This window comes from Felis catus, chromosome F2, assembly GCF_018350175.1.
Source record: "Felis catus isolate Fca126 chromosome F2, F.catus_Fca126_mat1.0, whole genome shotgun sequence".
NCBI classification, from domain to species: Eukaryota; Metazoa; Chordata; class Mammalia; order Carnivora; family Felidae; genus Felis; species Felis catus.
In genome coordinates, this window is record NC_058385.1 from 5,049,351 (window position 1) to 5,065,164 (window position 15,814).

The window sequence follows — 15,814 nt, forward strand, 5'->3', positions numbered from 1 at the left end:
AGACTAACAAAAGAAAGAAAATAAAATCTCTGCATTTTTACTTGTGATTTAGACATCAAATGTTTATTCTACTATTTATACAAATATTGTTTTATCACTAGACTTAGTAACACTCAGTTTTCTTAAAATATTATTATTTGCAAATAAGTTTCATGAATTTTTTAATGTTATTCCTTATCTTTTCTAAAGTTATGCCCTATTATATTTTTAAATATAATGATGGATTATAACTTATTATTCAGATGGATTATAACTTATTATTCTATATATAATGTAACAAGATGTGAAAATAAACAAGTGAGAAGTTTGGAATAAAAGAAGAGAAAAGTAGGAAAAAATAAAATCATTAAGTGGGGCGCCTGGGTGGCTCAGTCAGTTAAGCGTCCGACTTCAGCTCAGGTCACGATCTCACGGTCTGTGAGTTCGAGCCCCACGTCGGGCTCTGGGCTGATAGCTCAGAGCCTGGAGCATGCTTCCAATTCTGTGTCTCCCTCTCTCTCTGCCCCTCCCCCGTTCATGCTCTGTCTCTGTCCATCTCAAAAATAAATAAACATTAAAAAAATTTAAAAAAAATTAAAATAAAATCATTAAGTAAAAGATAATAAACATGTGACTTTGAGATCCTGTACACTAGGTTGAAATGAGCTAGAATTGTGCCTAGCTCCCAAAAGTGAAAGACAATCATATGATTCAAAATTCCCATAAGGCAAAATATTATGCCGTTTACTTAAAATTAGATGATGAAAGGGCTTTGCCACAACTTCATAGTTCTGATTTAGTGTATAAATTCTGAAATCAACAGAAAAAAGCATTATGTTTAACTATTACACGGTTACTTTAAAAAATACTATAATATAAAAAAAAATCCCCCAAACGAGCAAATTAACTAAATTAAATTAGAGGGAGTTGGTTTTAGTCATTTGAACTTTTTGGTGAAAGAGTGCATTGGTCATACTTTCATTAGGTGTGATTTACTACTTGTTAGTACGGACCCCACAGGTCTTGAACGCGGGGAGTCCTGACTCAGTGGGTGCAGGGCAAGGAAGTCTTGGTTCCAATACTTACTTAAGCTCCTGGGAATTTGCAGCCATGAGGGATTTAAGAGTCTTATCTGCTAAAGGACATCCAGAAACACTAAAGAGGGATGAGAAAAACAAAAGCAAAACACACAACACTGACATGTACAAATCCCACTCAAATGGCATCTTGAGTCTGTGAATATATGCTACATTTACTGGTGACCGAACACTGGGAAAAATACAACCAGGTTTGAATCTGGCTTTGCCACCCTGACCGGTCTGGGCTTGTGGGCCCCTCAGTTATTTCCCACAGACTCAGGTTTGCTATCAAATGAAGGGCTTTAACCCAATGAGTCTCTCCGACTCTAGAACTCAGTGATACGATGATTACTGACTTGGAGTTCATTTCCATTGCACGCCGAGCTGTGGTGGCTTAAAGGTTGAAACCAATGCCCAAAGGGAAAGCGAATCACATCAACAAAGAGGTAAGTGGAGACGCTAAACCCAGCTTTTTTGCATTGCTTCATCTAACACATTGACCTTTTAATTGCCCAGGACGGAGGATGCCACATCTGACAAGGTGAATGGTCAACCCAAGTGACTCTACTGTCTTACCTTGGTTTCACTTGAGTCCTAAAGCTAGATAGAACCAAAGCCCTGACATAAACTCTAGCTTTTGGTTTATGATCTGCATAATAGGACCAGAAAAACATTTTTGACCAAAAATCATGATTTCTACACCATATAAATAAAAAGCCAGAAGATTTAACTTCACTTTATTTCTGAAAAAAAAAAAAAACCCACAAAAAACAAAAAACAAAAAAAACAAACAAAAACCAAAAAAACCCAAAATGCCCCCAACCACAACTAACTCACTCTTCAATTCGGGATCCAGATACTGCCTTTCTAGAATGGGTGACAATAAGAATTTACAAAGTATTTACATTAGAATAAGATGTTGTAGGCTATCAGGTACCTGCGATGGGACGCATAGTTCCCTGTGACATGGCCACTTCCGTCACATCCTGGCGTTGGACAGCTGAGTCAAAAAATATATACATAAAGTCAAGCACTTTTCACAGATTCATTTGCTGTGTCTATAGGTTATGATGTATCGTCTCTTTTCAAGATCGGTTAGCACAGTACAGGACACGCAGGGGCTAGCGAACTAAGGACTTATGTCCTACAGGAACCAGGAGACTAGCTAGAGAAGACTGGCCAGATCTGAAGGTATTCGTTTTCTTTTCTTTTTCTTTTTTTTTTAAACTAGGGGAGTCTGGGTAGCTCAGTTGGTTGAGTGTCAGACCCTTTAAAAAAAAATTTTTTTTTAACCTTGATTAATTCTTGATAGAGAGACAGAGCATGAGTGGGGGAGGGGCAGAGAGAGAGGGAGACACAGAGGGAGACATAGCAGGCTCCAGGCTCCGAGCTGTCAGCACAGAGCCTGACGAGGGGCTTGAACCATGAACTGTGAGATCATGACCTGAGCCCAAGTCAGACGCTTAACCGACTGAGCCACCCAGGTGCCCCTGAAGGTATTCATTTTCAATATCACATTAGTTCTCTGGCTCGAATCATGTAGGAAAGCGATGCGCAAATATATGCCCTCATGATGTTATGAGTCAACAACCAATGATGTCTGATTTCTTTGAAAACATAAATGTCCTAAACCCGTGCTTTATGATGAGAATGGCTCTTGGGCATACTGGCACCAAGTACATACCAGATTTTAGGAAGGAATTTTTGTGAGTTTTTAAGGGAAGGGCATCAGAGTAACTTCATATACATTTTTAAAAACTGCCTGAAAAAGAAAATCTTTGAACACACTACCTATCTCTGGAAAGGTAAGCTAACATTTTAGATGGGAAAGTTGCTGACGATACAGAAGCAGATAAGAAACTTAGTTATTAAAGCTTGGGACCAGTTTCATCTAAAGCTTGAAACCAACATAGACAATTGCTAATTAACAACCAAAGCAGTAGGCTCTCCAGGCTACCTGCCAAAGCCCCGAGTCGGTACTGGTGCACTCCATTTTATCTCAGAAGCTGGTCACATTCTGCACATCTTATGTGTTTTAAAAATAACGTAAGGGGATTTGTTTCTGTAGTTAATAGATCCCTTGGTTTCCCAGTCATTTATTTTCCTCTGATGCTGCTCAAAAGTCACTCATTTGGAGTAAGCAGATTGACCCCAGCCTACTCAGTGCTGTTTGTGGCCATGTTAATCAGAGGAAAACTCAGTTACATCATTCAGGCTTCTGGTTTTCTCTGACACGCTGCCTAACGTGAAGGCTTACCCGTATGTGTAGAATACAGAGTTTACCTCTTTGAAGGGACATTTAGAGACAAATTGCCAACATCTAAGGCTTTTTGAAATACCACCTTTTAAGTTTCTTTTCGTTTGTGTTTTTCCCCTGTGAGCTGCTTTCTAATCAATTTCAGGTAATCTAAAGAGACTAGAAGACTCAGAACATTTCCATCTCTCAGGGAGATGTTTGATTCTCAGGGCTTGATCTAAGCTGAATTGCCTAGCTCTTCCCCCATCACTTTCCCTAGATGGGTTCTCAGAAAGGAAAATGCAAAAGCTATAGATGTACGTAAACAAGTAAAGAAAAAAAAAAAAAAAGAACAACGATCAACATTTGAGCTGAGTGATCTTGCAAGTGCCGTTCACCCACTAAAGGAAGAAACAATCTCTTCTGAACACTAAAGCAACTGGAATATTCAGAGCGTGAGAGATGTGTTTAATTGCCTGGGAATCCTCGCTTTAGAAATGCATGGCCACCTAGTGTGCAAAAACAGCATTGTATGTACTTTATTTTATTATTTCATTTCATTTCTATTTTTAAATGACTCCTGTTAATACTGCCAGGAGAGGCAAGGAAGTGCCAGTGATTTTTAAATCAATCAGCTAAAATTATTTAGGAGATAAAATAATAAAGCCAATTAATTAATTTAATTAGCTGCTAATTACTTTTTTTAAGTTTGGTGGTATAAAGAGGTCGAAGAATAAAGAAAGGATTGGAGATGTCGGTGTTGTCGGAAAAGCTTTTGTTTCAGATTCTGATAGCTGGCTTAAATTACAAATCTTCAGGGGCGCCCGGGCAGCTCAGTCGGTTAAGCGTCCGACTTCAGCTCAGGTCATGATCTCGCGGTTTGTGGGTTCGAGCCCCACGTCAGGCTCTGTGCTGACAGCTCGGAGCCTGGAGCCTGCTTCGGATTCTGTGTCTCCCTCTCTCTCTGCTCCTCCCCCGCTTGTGCTCTGTCTCTCAAAAATAAATAAACATTAAAAAATGAAAAAACAGGGGCGCCTGGGTGGCGCAGTCGGTTAAGCGTCCGACTTCAGCCAGGTCACGATCTCGCGGTCCGTGAGTTTGAGCCCCGCGTCAGGCTCTGGGCTGATGGCTCGGAGCCTGGAGCCTGTTTCCGATGCTGTGTCTCTCTCTCTCTCTCTGCCCCTCCCCAGTTCATGCTATGTTTCTCTCTGTCCCAAAAATAAAATAAAAAACGTTGAAAAAAATTTTTTTTAAATGAAAAAACAAAACAAAACAAAACAAAAACAAGTCTGCAATGAAAAATCTTACCCAATCACATGGGCCTAACTAGTTGGGCAAAATCTTCTGGGAAGGTTTGCAAATGAAAGTATTAACCTTGGAGAAAGGAAACACGCTAGTTCCTTTAGTAAGTGGCCTCAAATTCTAAGACAGTTTATTCTAATCAACATTAAAAAATTCTATTTTGAGGGGCACCCGGGTGGCTCAGTTGGTTAAATTATCCAACCCTTGATTTAGATTCAGGTCATGACCTCTCAGTCGTGAGATAGAGCCCCTCTCAGGTTCCAAGCCCAGCGGGAGTCTGCTCGGATTCTCTCGCTCCCTCTCTTTCTGCCCCTCCGCCACTCTCTTCCTCCCTCTCTTTCAAAAATAAACAAACATTAAAAACAATCCTATTTTGGGGCACATGGATGGCTCAGTCAGTTAAGCCTCTGACTCTTGGTTTCTGCTAACGATTTCACAGTTCGTGAGTTCAAGCCCTTCATCAGGCTCTGTGCTGACTGTGTAGAGCCTGTTTGGGATTCTCTCTCTCTCCCCCTCCCCCCCCCCCCCGTTCTTCCCCCACTTGTGCTCTCTCTCTCTCTCTCTCAAAATAAATTAAAAAACTTTAAAAAATCTTGTTCTGCAAATGGTTTCCGGTAAGTAATTAAGGTACATTTATCTGTTAGAAACACAAAGCAAAACATAATTTTTAAAAAGGATGAAACTATAGAGTAGTCAGACTTTAACAAAACCCGTGAACTACTGCAGTTACATGAAGATCAGCGGTATCTCATCTGGAAGATGCGGAAAGAGCCACAAGGTCTCTACAGAGTTAATTGCCCAGGAATTCAAGACTGTATTCCCAAAACTGTTCCCAATGTTTTCAGGTCCAGTGTGAAGGGAACTCAGCCAGTTCCTCACCGACACCACACGTACTATGGAATTTCCCACCAACTGTCTTCAGAAACTGGATTTCAAGGGGCGCCTGGGTGGCTCAGTCGGTTAAGCGTCCGACTTCGGCCCAGGTCATGATCTCACGGTTCGTGAGTTCAAGCCCCGCACTGGGCTCCGTGCTGATGGCTCAGAGCCTGGAGCCTGCTTTGGATTCTGTGTATCTCTCTCTCTGCCCCTCCCCTGCTCTGTGTCTGTCTGTCTCTCTCTCTCTCTCTCTCTCTCTCAAAAATAAACATTAAAAAAATTAAAAAAAAAAAGAAGTGCCCATCACAAAATAATCTCACTTCATTTTTCTGTTCAAAATGACAATGCAGGTTAATTATCAATCTTTCACACTACATTTAGTTTGGAATGACTCTGACGTTTTGCAAATATTGACCTTTAAAGGATGAAAATTTGCCATTTTTGAAGGGATTTAAAATAAGATGCAGACACAAAATCCATACAAAGTTTTCTCCCACGAGGAGGCAAGTATATGGCTGACCCCAGGTCACCTCTGGGAAGAAACAGTGTTCGGTGAAATTGAACCTTTAGTGTGTTTGGTACTACACCCATCACACTGTTCCAGCCACCAGGCTCCAGGTGAACATTAAGTTCTTTATGAAGTCCATAAAGAATGTAATCTGAGATTACTTAAATATCAGTCACAGGTCAAGCCAATAAATCGATGTTGCCCTAGGAATAATTTCATCGAACACTTCCTAGGTGCAAGGTTTGCAACAGCATTTAAGATGTGTTCCCTGCTCCCGATTCATGTTCGTGCAGCTGGGAACGAAGAGGCAGCCTGGTAAATATTATTTACCAATGGCGTGGATGTAGGAGAACACAAAATCAGTGAAAGAAGAACCCCCCTGCCCCCCTGCCCTCCTGCCCCCCTGCTCTAGTGGGGGAGGCAGACAACAGAGAATGCAGGTGAGCAAAATGTAGGAGTGTGTTAAATACTGAGGGACCGCAGGAGATCTGGGAAAGAGGATGGGAGCACGAGGGCTGGGGGTGGGGGGCGGCTACAGTAGCCAGGAAGACCCGTCAGGGCAGTGACATCTGAGAGAAGAGTTGAGGGAGATCCCTGCAGAGGTCCGTGGTGTGGCGGATGGAATGGCAATAGTGAGGCCGTGAAGCCTTAGGGGAAAAGCAGAAGGGGTGGCTGGTGGGGAGGGAGGGGCAGGGTCCTACCGGGAAGGGACGGCTCATTGGCCACGGGCCCTTGGAAGCGGAGGTGACATAGGCCTGGGAGTCCTTGGAGTAGAGATGGTTCCAACATCATCCTACATCCAAAAGACTGAGTGTAGACAGAGGAGAGAAGAGGTTCCAGGACTGAGCTCTGAGACATTCTGCCTTTGGAAGGCTGTCCAGGAGTCTAAGAAGGGGTCCTCGGTGAGGTGGGAAACTGTCCTGAGGTGTGGTTCCCTAGAAGGTGCTGGAGACAGAGCAGGACGTGATCAGCTCTGCTGAATCCTGCAGCCCCGGCAAGTAGGGTCAAGGGGACCAAGAACTCACACCAGATGGGTCCCCTGGAGAACTTGGGGACGCTTTGGGCGGAACGGTGAAGGCACAAGCCTGTCTGAGAGAAATTCAGGGGAGAAACTGAGTCACGCAGTAGAGGCAGCTTTCTTGAAGACACGGGGGCTGAGGTGAAAGGCGGGTCAGGAGAGGGCTTTTAAGTCTTCTTACTAAAAAAATTTAAACATACTTTTATGCTGAGGGATTCAGAAGAGAAGGAACAGATGCTGGTGCCTAAGTGGAAGGGTTACTTTTTGCTAGAAAGTCTCACTGATCGGCAGCTTTAAATATATTTGTGTAAGAATGCGCTTTAATATTTCACCACGTACACAGAGAGAATATTTGCTTGCATTTCGCTCCCTCACTCACGTTAAACACAACCCAGCCAGGACTATCCCGCCTGCTGGGGATATAAATGTAGGAAACCAGCGGCTCCTGCCTCGTCTTTGCCTGAAACCCCCTTCGCCTCTCCCCTTCCTCACTTACCACCGTCTATCCTGGTATCTCTACTCCCCTGCCCGACAACTCGGGAGAAGGAACTTAGCGGCGCCTCCGGTCTGACAGGCCCAGGTCAACTCATGTCCGTAAGGAATTTGTGTGAATCGCGCCCTAAAATCTGACGACACACGGTGGCCCGTCTCCAAGGCTGGCCGAATGAGGCTGTGCGAGCCGGGCAAGGTCCACAATCTTAGTTTTTATCACCGCACTGATGCGGTGGCTGTCCCTGTGCTGTCCCTGCGCACAAACTTCTCTGAATTTCTCCACCTCGTGCTCCCTTCTCTGCCTCCGTGACTTTGTAAGACCCGTTTTCCCAAGGTTTGTTCAGCATTTTCTTAACCTCTTTGCACTTAGGGTGCAAGCCAATAATACCCAATGATGCCCAGTTTGGCATTCTGTTAGCTTTTTGCTCCCATGGCAATCATTTGCCACGGTCACCCTCCCGAACCTCTAAACGGCCTCATTTCTGCATTCTCTGTGGGCTTCTGTTTTCACACTGCTCAGGTGTGTTCCTCAAGTTCTGTAATGAGCACTCTGTCCCTTTCTTTCTAGACTTTCTCTAGCATCCTCTCCCAGGGGCCACTGCCTCATGATCTCATGTCTGAATCTCTACATCGGTGTCTTAGGTGACCTTCCTGACACAGTCCCCGAGGGCCTCCAGCCTCACAATAATTCTGTGCACTGTTCCCCCTGAGGTCTACACCCTTAGCTCACTTCTCTGTCTAAAACCCATGGCTTGCTAGTGCAAACCTGCAGCCAGGCCCTCTTCTCCGTTGCTTGGCTCCATTCTCACTCTCTCTCCAGGTCCAGCTGGCCCTCAGGGCTCAGCTCAGGGCCTCTGCACCACCCCCCCCCCCCGGAACCTGGTCCCTGTTCCCAGCCTCTACCGCAGTCTTAGCTGGTGCTTACTGCCATCGGGCGCCCTGGTCTTCAAACTCTTCTGAGTCACAGAACCCTTTTCTCAAAGGGGTGATGGAAACCATTACCTCCCCTACCCAAGAAATCATTTACATGAAATGCTGTCGGGTTCACACACTCCCTGAAGCACTGCCTTGGATCTTCTGGGGTCAGTAGGGTCAGATTAAGAACCTCTGATCAAAACATAAACATTTCTTCAACTCATTCAACCAACCCAGAAGCAACATTCTCTAGCCCTACACCCCGTTCATTTCCTTGGAGACACTTTCTGGAAGGGCAGAGTTTGTCTGCTCCTATATTCCCAGCATCTATATGTGCCTACTAACACATGGTAGGCATGCGAAAAATTGTTACTGAAGGGGCGCCTGGGTGGCTCAGTCAGTTAAGTGTCCGACTTCAGCTCAGGTCACGATCTCACCGCTCGTGAGTTCGAGCCCCGCGTCGGGCTCTGTGCCGACAGCTCAGAGCCTGGAGCCTGCTTCGGATTCTGTGTCTCCCTCTCTCTCTGCCCCTTCCCCGCTCATGCTCTGTCTCTCTCTCTCAAAAATAAACATTAAAATTTTTTTTAATTATTACTGAATAAATTAACAATTGTTCCACTGCCATAGAGAGAATAGCTAGACCCAAGTAGTCCTAAAAAGATGTGCCTTCTTAAGAATGGATTCTGGATCTGGGGCACCCGGGGGCTCAGGTGGTTAATCATCCAACTCTTGATTTGGCTCAGGTCACGATCTCGTAGTTTGTGGGATTGAGCTCCGTGTCGGGCTCCACGCTAACAGTGCAGAGGCTGCTTGGGATTCTCTATCTCCCTCTCTCTCTGCCTTTCCCTTGCTTGTGCTCTCTCTCTCGGAATAAATAAATAAACTTAAAAATAATAAAAATTATAGAAAATAAAGAAGAATGGATTCTGGATCTCTCACTCCATCATCACCACTGACTGTAGAGCATCACTACACTCATCATGGTGAAAATGGTAATTGAGTTCTAACAGAATCCCCAAATTAAATGTAAAAATTCCTCTTCAAAAAGAAAAAGCTGGACTCTGCTTTGTTTTTGTTTTGTTTTGTTTTTAATTTTAGAGAGAGAGCATAAGCAGGGCAGAGGGACAGAAGGAGAGACAGAGACAGACAATCTTAAGCAAGCTCCACACTCAGCATGAAACGTGACTTAGGGCTTGATCCCACGATCCTGGAATCATGACCTGAGCCAAAATCGAGAGTCAACCGACTAAGCCACCCAGGCACCCCCGGTCTCCGCCTCCCAGGAAAATCTGTGAGTCTGCGAGGGAGGTTAGACCGACGGGTAGTAAGTTTTTCGTATCATCTGTGTGATAACAATACTGTTAATTATGTTATGGAAAGGAACATTAATTTACTGACAGGTATTTAATATTTATTGTAAAATCAAAAAGAAAATGGCTGCCGCCTGTATTTCAAACACAGGTGTAATATTTTAAAATTTTCAATGTAATAATTGTTTAAATTCTCATTAAATGTGATTAATTTATCAAAAAAATTTCAATAGGAACATGAATTAATGTACTTCCCCATTAAAAAAATATTTATGCCTTTAGTGGACAAAATGCAATAATCTTACGTAGAATACTGTGACCTAGTCTATGCCACAGGTAGTAATAGTTATCACAAAATGAGAACATTCTGCCCGCTAGGCATTTTATATATTCTTATAGATTATTTCACTAGATTTTCACAATTTCATGAGATGACTATTGATATCCCTGGTTTACATTTAAGAAACTGGAGGTTCAAATGAGTTAAAAAACTTTGTCTAAGGCCATGAGACTAGCAACTGGTACGATAAAGACACAATAGAACAAAGCACAACGAAAGATTTTGATGAGCCAAACAGAACAAAAAATGTAAACATTTCTAATTGTTTTATATTGGTTTTGTGTTTTTAAATCATTTCTTAGCATGAAGTCTCGTCATGTACACTTTGATTTTTGTAATTCTCTTAGTTCTAAGCAGAAATTTCGGTACATATCGAACACTTAACTATCGACTGGTTGAAATTGTCCTAAAACATTCCGAAAATCAGCTACACAAATCAGGATATGATTACTCAAAATTATGAACTTGAGTCTCCTAGTTCTAGAATCTCGCAGAATATGCCGTTGAGGATGACTTACGTAATGAGCTCTTTTTTGAGGTCTCTCGCGTGGAGCTTGGGTTTAGGACTTGGTATGGAGGCCTCTCCAGGAAACTTTTTTTCCTCTAAATTTTCTAGAGAGCTCGCAGGGTCTTTCTGGAAAAAATAAATTAAAAAAAAAATACAGAAGCACAGAAGGCATTAGGGAACCTGAAAAGACAACTGTATATGGAGTCATTAGGGTGGAATTTGAGTTTTAGCTTAATGACTTAGCTGAAGTTCCTCATTGGATTTGTACTCAAAATTAATGAGCTAATAAAGTATAATGATATCCTGATTAGGATGGACCTCTATCCTTGGTGAAGAAAAGAAAATTATAATTCATGAGGACATTTTGGCAAATATAACTACAGAGGCATTTCTTGAGCTATATAGTGAATATGTTTCTGATTTTATTGTATAATGAATGTTTCCTGGAGAATGTAGAAATAGTTCTTTACGTACACAGCAGTCATTGGTAAAACAAAAGAAATATTGCAAAAGTGAACCACAAATTTTTAAATGAAAAAGAATAAGTAAATTTAGGTTAACAAAATGTTCTTTCTGATATACAAAAAGTTAACATTTAAATTGTTTAAAGATGTAATAATTGGTCCACAATATGTAGGCATTTGGTTTGATCTTTCTGGATAATCGCTTTTATCCTCACATCATTTCCTATTTTCTTAAGTTACCTCTTTTGCTTAGTATCTTGTAATGTTTTTACTCATTGGATGGAATTTCTTGCTGGCTTACCCCTCATTTTTGTGGCCTTCTTTTAAGCTTAATACTGATCTTGATTTCATAAGGAAGATTTATTAATCCTTTCAAATAATTTATATACCGTCTGATATATTATCTTACAGAAAACTAATGATGGTTTTCCTCAATTACATAATTAGCTTACATTCATCCTTAAGCTTATATCCAGTAAATATAATGCTTCCTGGATTTAATATTAAAATCAGATTAACTAATATGGAAAACTACTCTAATTCTCAAAAGTACTGATCTGTTGAAAATGAGAAAACTATTCTGAATTATTCAAGGTAAATCTCATTTAAGTCAAATGGATATAAAAATGTGATGGCAAAATATAATATATATAATAAAACGTATATATTTTAATAATTCTGAGTCTACACTCAAAATCAGTGGAAAAACAAAATCCCTGGGTTTTCCCAACCAAGGAAAAATTCAAACCTTGAGCTCAGTCATAAAGGCACGTGTAATCATCTTCATTAATTACTTGGATAACAATTCGGCTGTTTTCCACAAAACCACACAGCGGTAAATACATTGGTAAACCATCTCAAGTAACACCATCCACAGACCAAATTAATAAAACCTGGTTTGGTCCAACTTCTTTCTGTATATTCTTTATAGTGCTAAGTATTCCATTGTATTTAATGGATATATGTTGAAAATAGTAGGAGATCATAATGCACCGTTTAAAAATAAAGAGAAATGGATGCCTGCTAGTAGTTGCCTTCTAAGATACAAAAAGAAATGCTCCTTTGACGCCCCTTCCATGGAATCTACAGCAAAATAGACGGATGGTGCTTATCTTTTTCAAGCTCTACAGTGTAAATGCCTAACATGAAGCAACTCCTAATTATAAGACCTTAAACCTGATAATACCACCATTTGGGGCTATCTGGAGTCCACCCGGGGAGTGTTTTCTGCTATAATTTATAAACGTCTTGGCTTTTTGAAAGTAGACACAAATGCTGAATCCAACATTGTCTCAGTGTGAAACAGCCTTTGTTTTTCTGTCTAGGTGCTGAATTTTTTTTAAAAATGGCATAAAATGAAAAAGAGCCTTTTATTATTTTCTTCATGATAAAATTAAGAACAAAGTATTCCTAAAGGCGTGTACATTTATAGATGAACATAAAAACATATAAAGTTTATAAGCTATTGTTGAACTGCGGAATCTATACATTATGAGAGGCAAGAGAATAAGGGATTTTGAAAGAAATGATCACTTATGAAAATTTATGCTATTATTGTGACTAAAATGTATATAAACATAATGCTTGCAGAATGTATGGCATTTAATTTGGAATAGGAACATGTGGTAACGTTTTAATAGGATAATTTTATTGGATATGACCTTTTAAATATTTCGCAGCTTCTTAGAAAAACTATGGACTCTTATGCACGCAATTACATTATGAAATAACTGTCTTTTTCCCTTTTCTTCACTCAGCATCCTACCCCTAGAAACCTGCAGAGAGCATATACACAGACGACCATCACTGAAAGAATTCCTAATTTTGTTGCACAAGCATTTTATACTAGAAAAAATTTTAAACAGCACCCAGTAAAAAATAAGTCAATATCATTTGGAAGAATTTTTTTCAAAATTTCAGCTATAATTTTAAAAATAATAATTTTATCCTCTGGACATGTAAGAGAGAATGCGGTATATATGCATTGCATTTAGAGAGTATATGGGTGCAATGAAATTCCTTTAATGTACAGATGGAAGTTTATATTGATTTCAGTAAAGGCCAGAACATAATGGTAACATGAATAACAGATAATAGCATCTGGCACTTTTAACATTTTAAGCCCTGAAATCTTTGGAGAACTGACAGTTGAATGCAACTGACAGCCCTAGTTATTTCTCCGCACTTTCCTTTCGAGATATTTTGAGTTTTTTCCAGATTCAGGATTTTTTTTTGCAGGGGGCATCTGGACAGGCTATTTCACTGAGAGAGACAGACAATATTTTCTGAAAATTACCACCAAAATTAAGCAACTGTTGTGCATATGAACTAGATAACAATGAATTAGAAATAATCGCTCTGTTTCTGGTTGTGTGTGCGTGTACGTGTGTGAGTGTCCTGTGTGGCAGGGCGCGGGGAGGTGGTGGAGGTGGGAACGGGCAGGACGGGGGTGTCAGAGCAGAACTGACCACCCTTCACAGCTTATGGCCTGGGCGGAGCACAACATCCCATTGGGCTCACTGGAAAAGTGTGGTCACGTCCTGTAGATCAGGGTCAAGGGGGGCTTGGTCCACTGTTGCCTTGGCCACTTCCCGACAAGTACCGTTTCTTCATTGTTCTCTTCTTCCCTTTCCTTTCTAATTTCTCAATATTTCCCGGCTGTCACCATTACTTGATGTGCTTTTTAATCTTTTCCTTCTCTTTATTTTCACCCTTCTCCTCTTTCTTCATTTTAGGACATCCCAGGCCCATTTCTTAATTTCTGTATGACCAAGGACCAACAACTTTACCTCCTCGAGTCTCAATTTTCTCCTCCAAAAACTCTGACCATAATCCTGCTTTTCAGGATTGTTAGGATGATGAGACACTGTGTCTAAAGATCCCTTATCTTTATCCTTACGGTGTCCCTCTGTTACTTTCGCAACGAGGACAATGAATACAATCTATTTTTTCAAAATAGTAACTATCAAGTATCACAGTTTTCATTTACAAGATTCAGAACAGGGAGAAAAACATTGTCTATTTGTAGATTACCTTGGCGCAGAAGGAGGCACAAAGAACGAGGGCTGAGAAATTGTCTTAGGGAGTCACAGTGCTTTAGAAACACTTTTGTGTGTGTGTGTGTGTGTGTGTGTGTGTGTGTGTCCCCATCAGGTATAGTTTCCCCAAGCAATGAATTGCTCATGGTCAAATAACTGTGACAATAAATATTAAGCTTAAAAAATATTGTCAACTCAAACTTAGGGCAAGCACTTTGACCTCGAGAACTCACTTAGCATCTTCAACGTCCTCTTTTGTTATTCTTAGTGACACTGAATTTCCACACAGCTTCTGGATTCCAGATTTCAGAATGCTTAGGTTGTAAACAGTAGCAGTAAAAGTCTCTACTGTCAGACCTGAAGTAAGCTAGCCTTTCTGAAAAGAGCAGAAATCTAATCTAAACAAATCCATTTTCTCCACGATTTTGCTGGGAAACAAAACACTGTCACAGATATATAAGCATTAGATAAGAACATACTCTAGTTGAATCTCCAGGGTGAATCCAGATTTTTTTTGGAATTACATAGATAAATGAGATTGGAAATAAAGATAAAGTATTTATTATGAGACCTCATTTTCTGGCTGATAAGACGAATAGCCAAGGAGGGTTCCTCAGGCACTTACTAGACCCCCAAATGGGAAGTGTGTCTCAGAATGTGAATGCAATGTTGACATTGTTGCTGATGCCAAAAATTATAACCAAGATCAAACAATACAAGAGACCCTAAAGGAAAACAAGAACCCACTTGACACAAATTTTCTTCATTACTACTCAAGACTGAATCAGTATGTCTGACACCGGAGGGAAGATTTCTGGTGACTGTTGACCATGGTCCATTTATAGCACAGTCACAAGGGTGGGGACAGAAAGTCTACATCCCACCCTGCACATGACATGGAGATACTCCCAAACAAGGTGGGTGTTGTCCTCATGGGATCCATCCAAGAATACGGCACAGTTATGCTTACTTTGTAAATACCATACTTCATGTGACATAAGACTTTTTACCAAACCCTCAACAATAGATCTTCTGACTAGGATTCGGCTTCCTTTTGGTGGTATAGAGTGGGATGAGCCGTGGTCTTCTCAGCTCTTGGACTAGCTGGTGATTGAGTGGTTTGGGAGGGTAGGCCCATTCTCTACAGCTGGCTACTACAGAGGGGGACTGAATCAACAATCTTGAAAGGAAAGAAAGAAGGAAGAAGGGAGGGAAGAGGAAAGGAAGGGATGAAGGAAGGAAAGAAAGAAGGAAGGAAGGGAGGAAAGAAGGAAAGAAAAAAGGAAGAAGGGAGGGAGGAAGGAAGAAGGGAGAGAGGAAGGAAGGAAGGGATAAATGAAGGAAAGAAAGAAGGAAGAAGGAAGGGAGGGAAGAAAGAAGGAAGGAAAGAAAAAAGGAAGAAGGGAGGGGGGAAGGAAGGGATAAAGGAAGAAAAGAAAGAAGGAAGGAGGGAGGAAGAAAGAAAGAAGGAAGAAGGGAGGGAAGAAGGAAGGAAGGAAGGAGAATTGCAGAAACAACCCAGTCTTGTGATCACTATGTCACATTTATGCTTCTTTACGTCAACTTAAGCTCTCAGATGTTAAAAATCAAATCAGTATTTCCCCCCAAACTTTCTGAACTTCAAAAAGCTCAAAAAGGTGATGGACACTTCCAAAGACAGTAGCTATTTTAGTTCTTTGAACGTACCAACCAGCAAGTATCAACAAGTTTCCTGACAGCAAAGCAAAATGAACCACTCCTGTAACAGGG

The 15,814-nt window shown here is 41.1% G+C and overlaps 1 protein-coding gene across 10 annotated transcripts in view; it reads right to left on the reverse strand.

The window, feature by feature from the left end:
- Nucleotides 1–15,814, reverse strand: part of ST18 (ST18 C2H2C-type zinc finger transcription factor) — a 142,689-nt gene that overhangs the window by 21,683 nt on the left and 105,192 nt on the right. For all 10 annotated transcript variants that reach the window (XM_045050162.1, XM_045050160.1, XM_023248498.2 and 7 more), the window contains 3 exons: nt 10,574–10,689; nt 1,996–2,058; nt 1,066–1,134 (listed from right to left, as the gene is read on the reverse strand). In XM_045050162.1, coding sequence (XP_044906097.1) covers nt 1,066–1,134; nt 1,996–2,058; nt 10,574–10,689 — 248 coding nt within the window. The remainder of the gene's footprint in view (nt 1–1,065; nt 1,135–1,995; nt 2,059–10,573; nt 10,690–15,814) is intronic.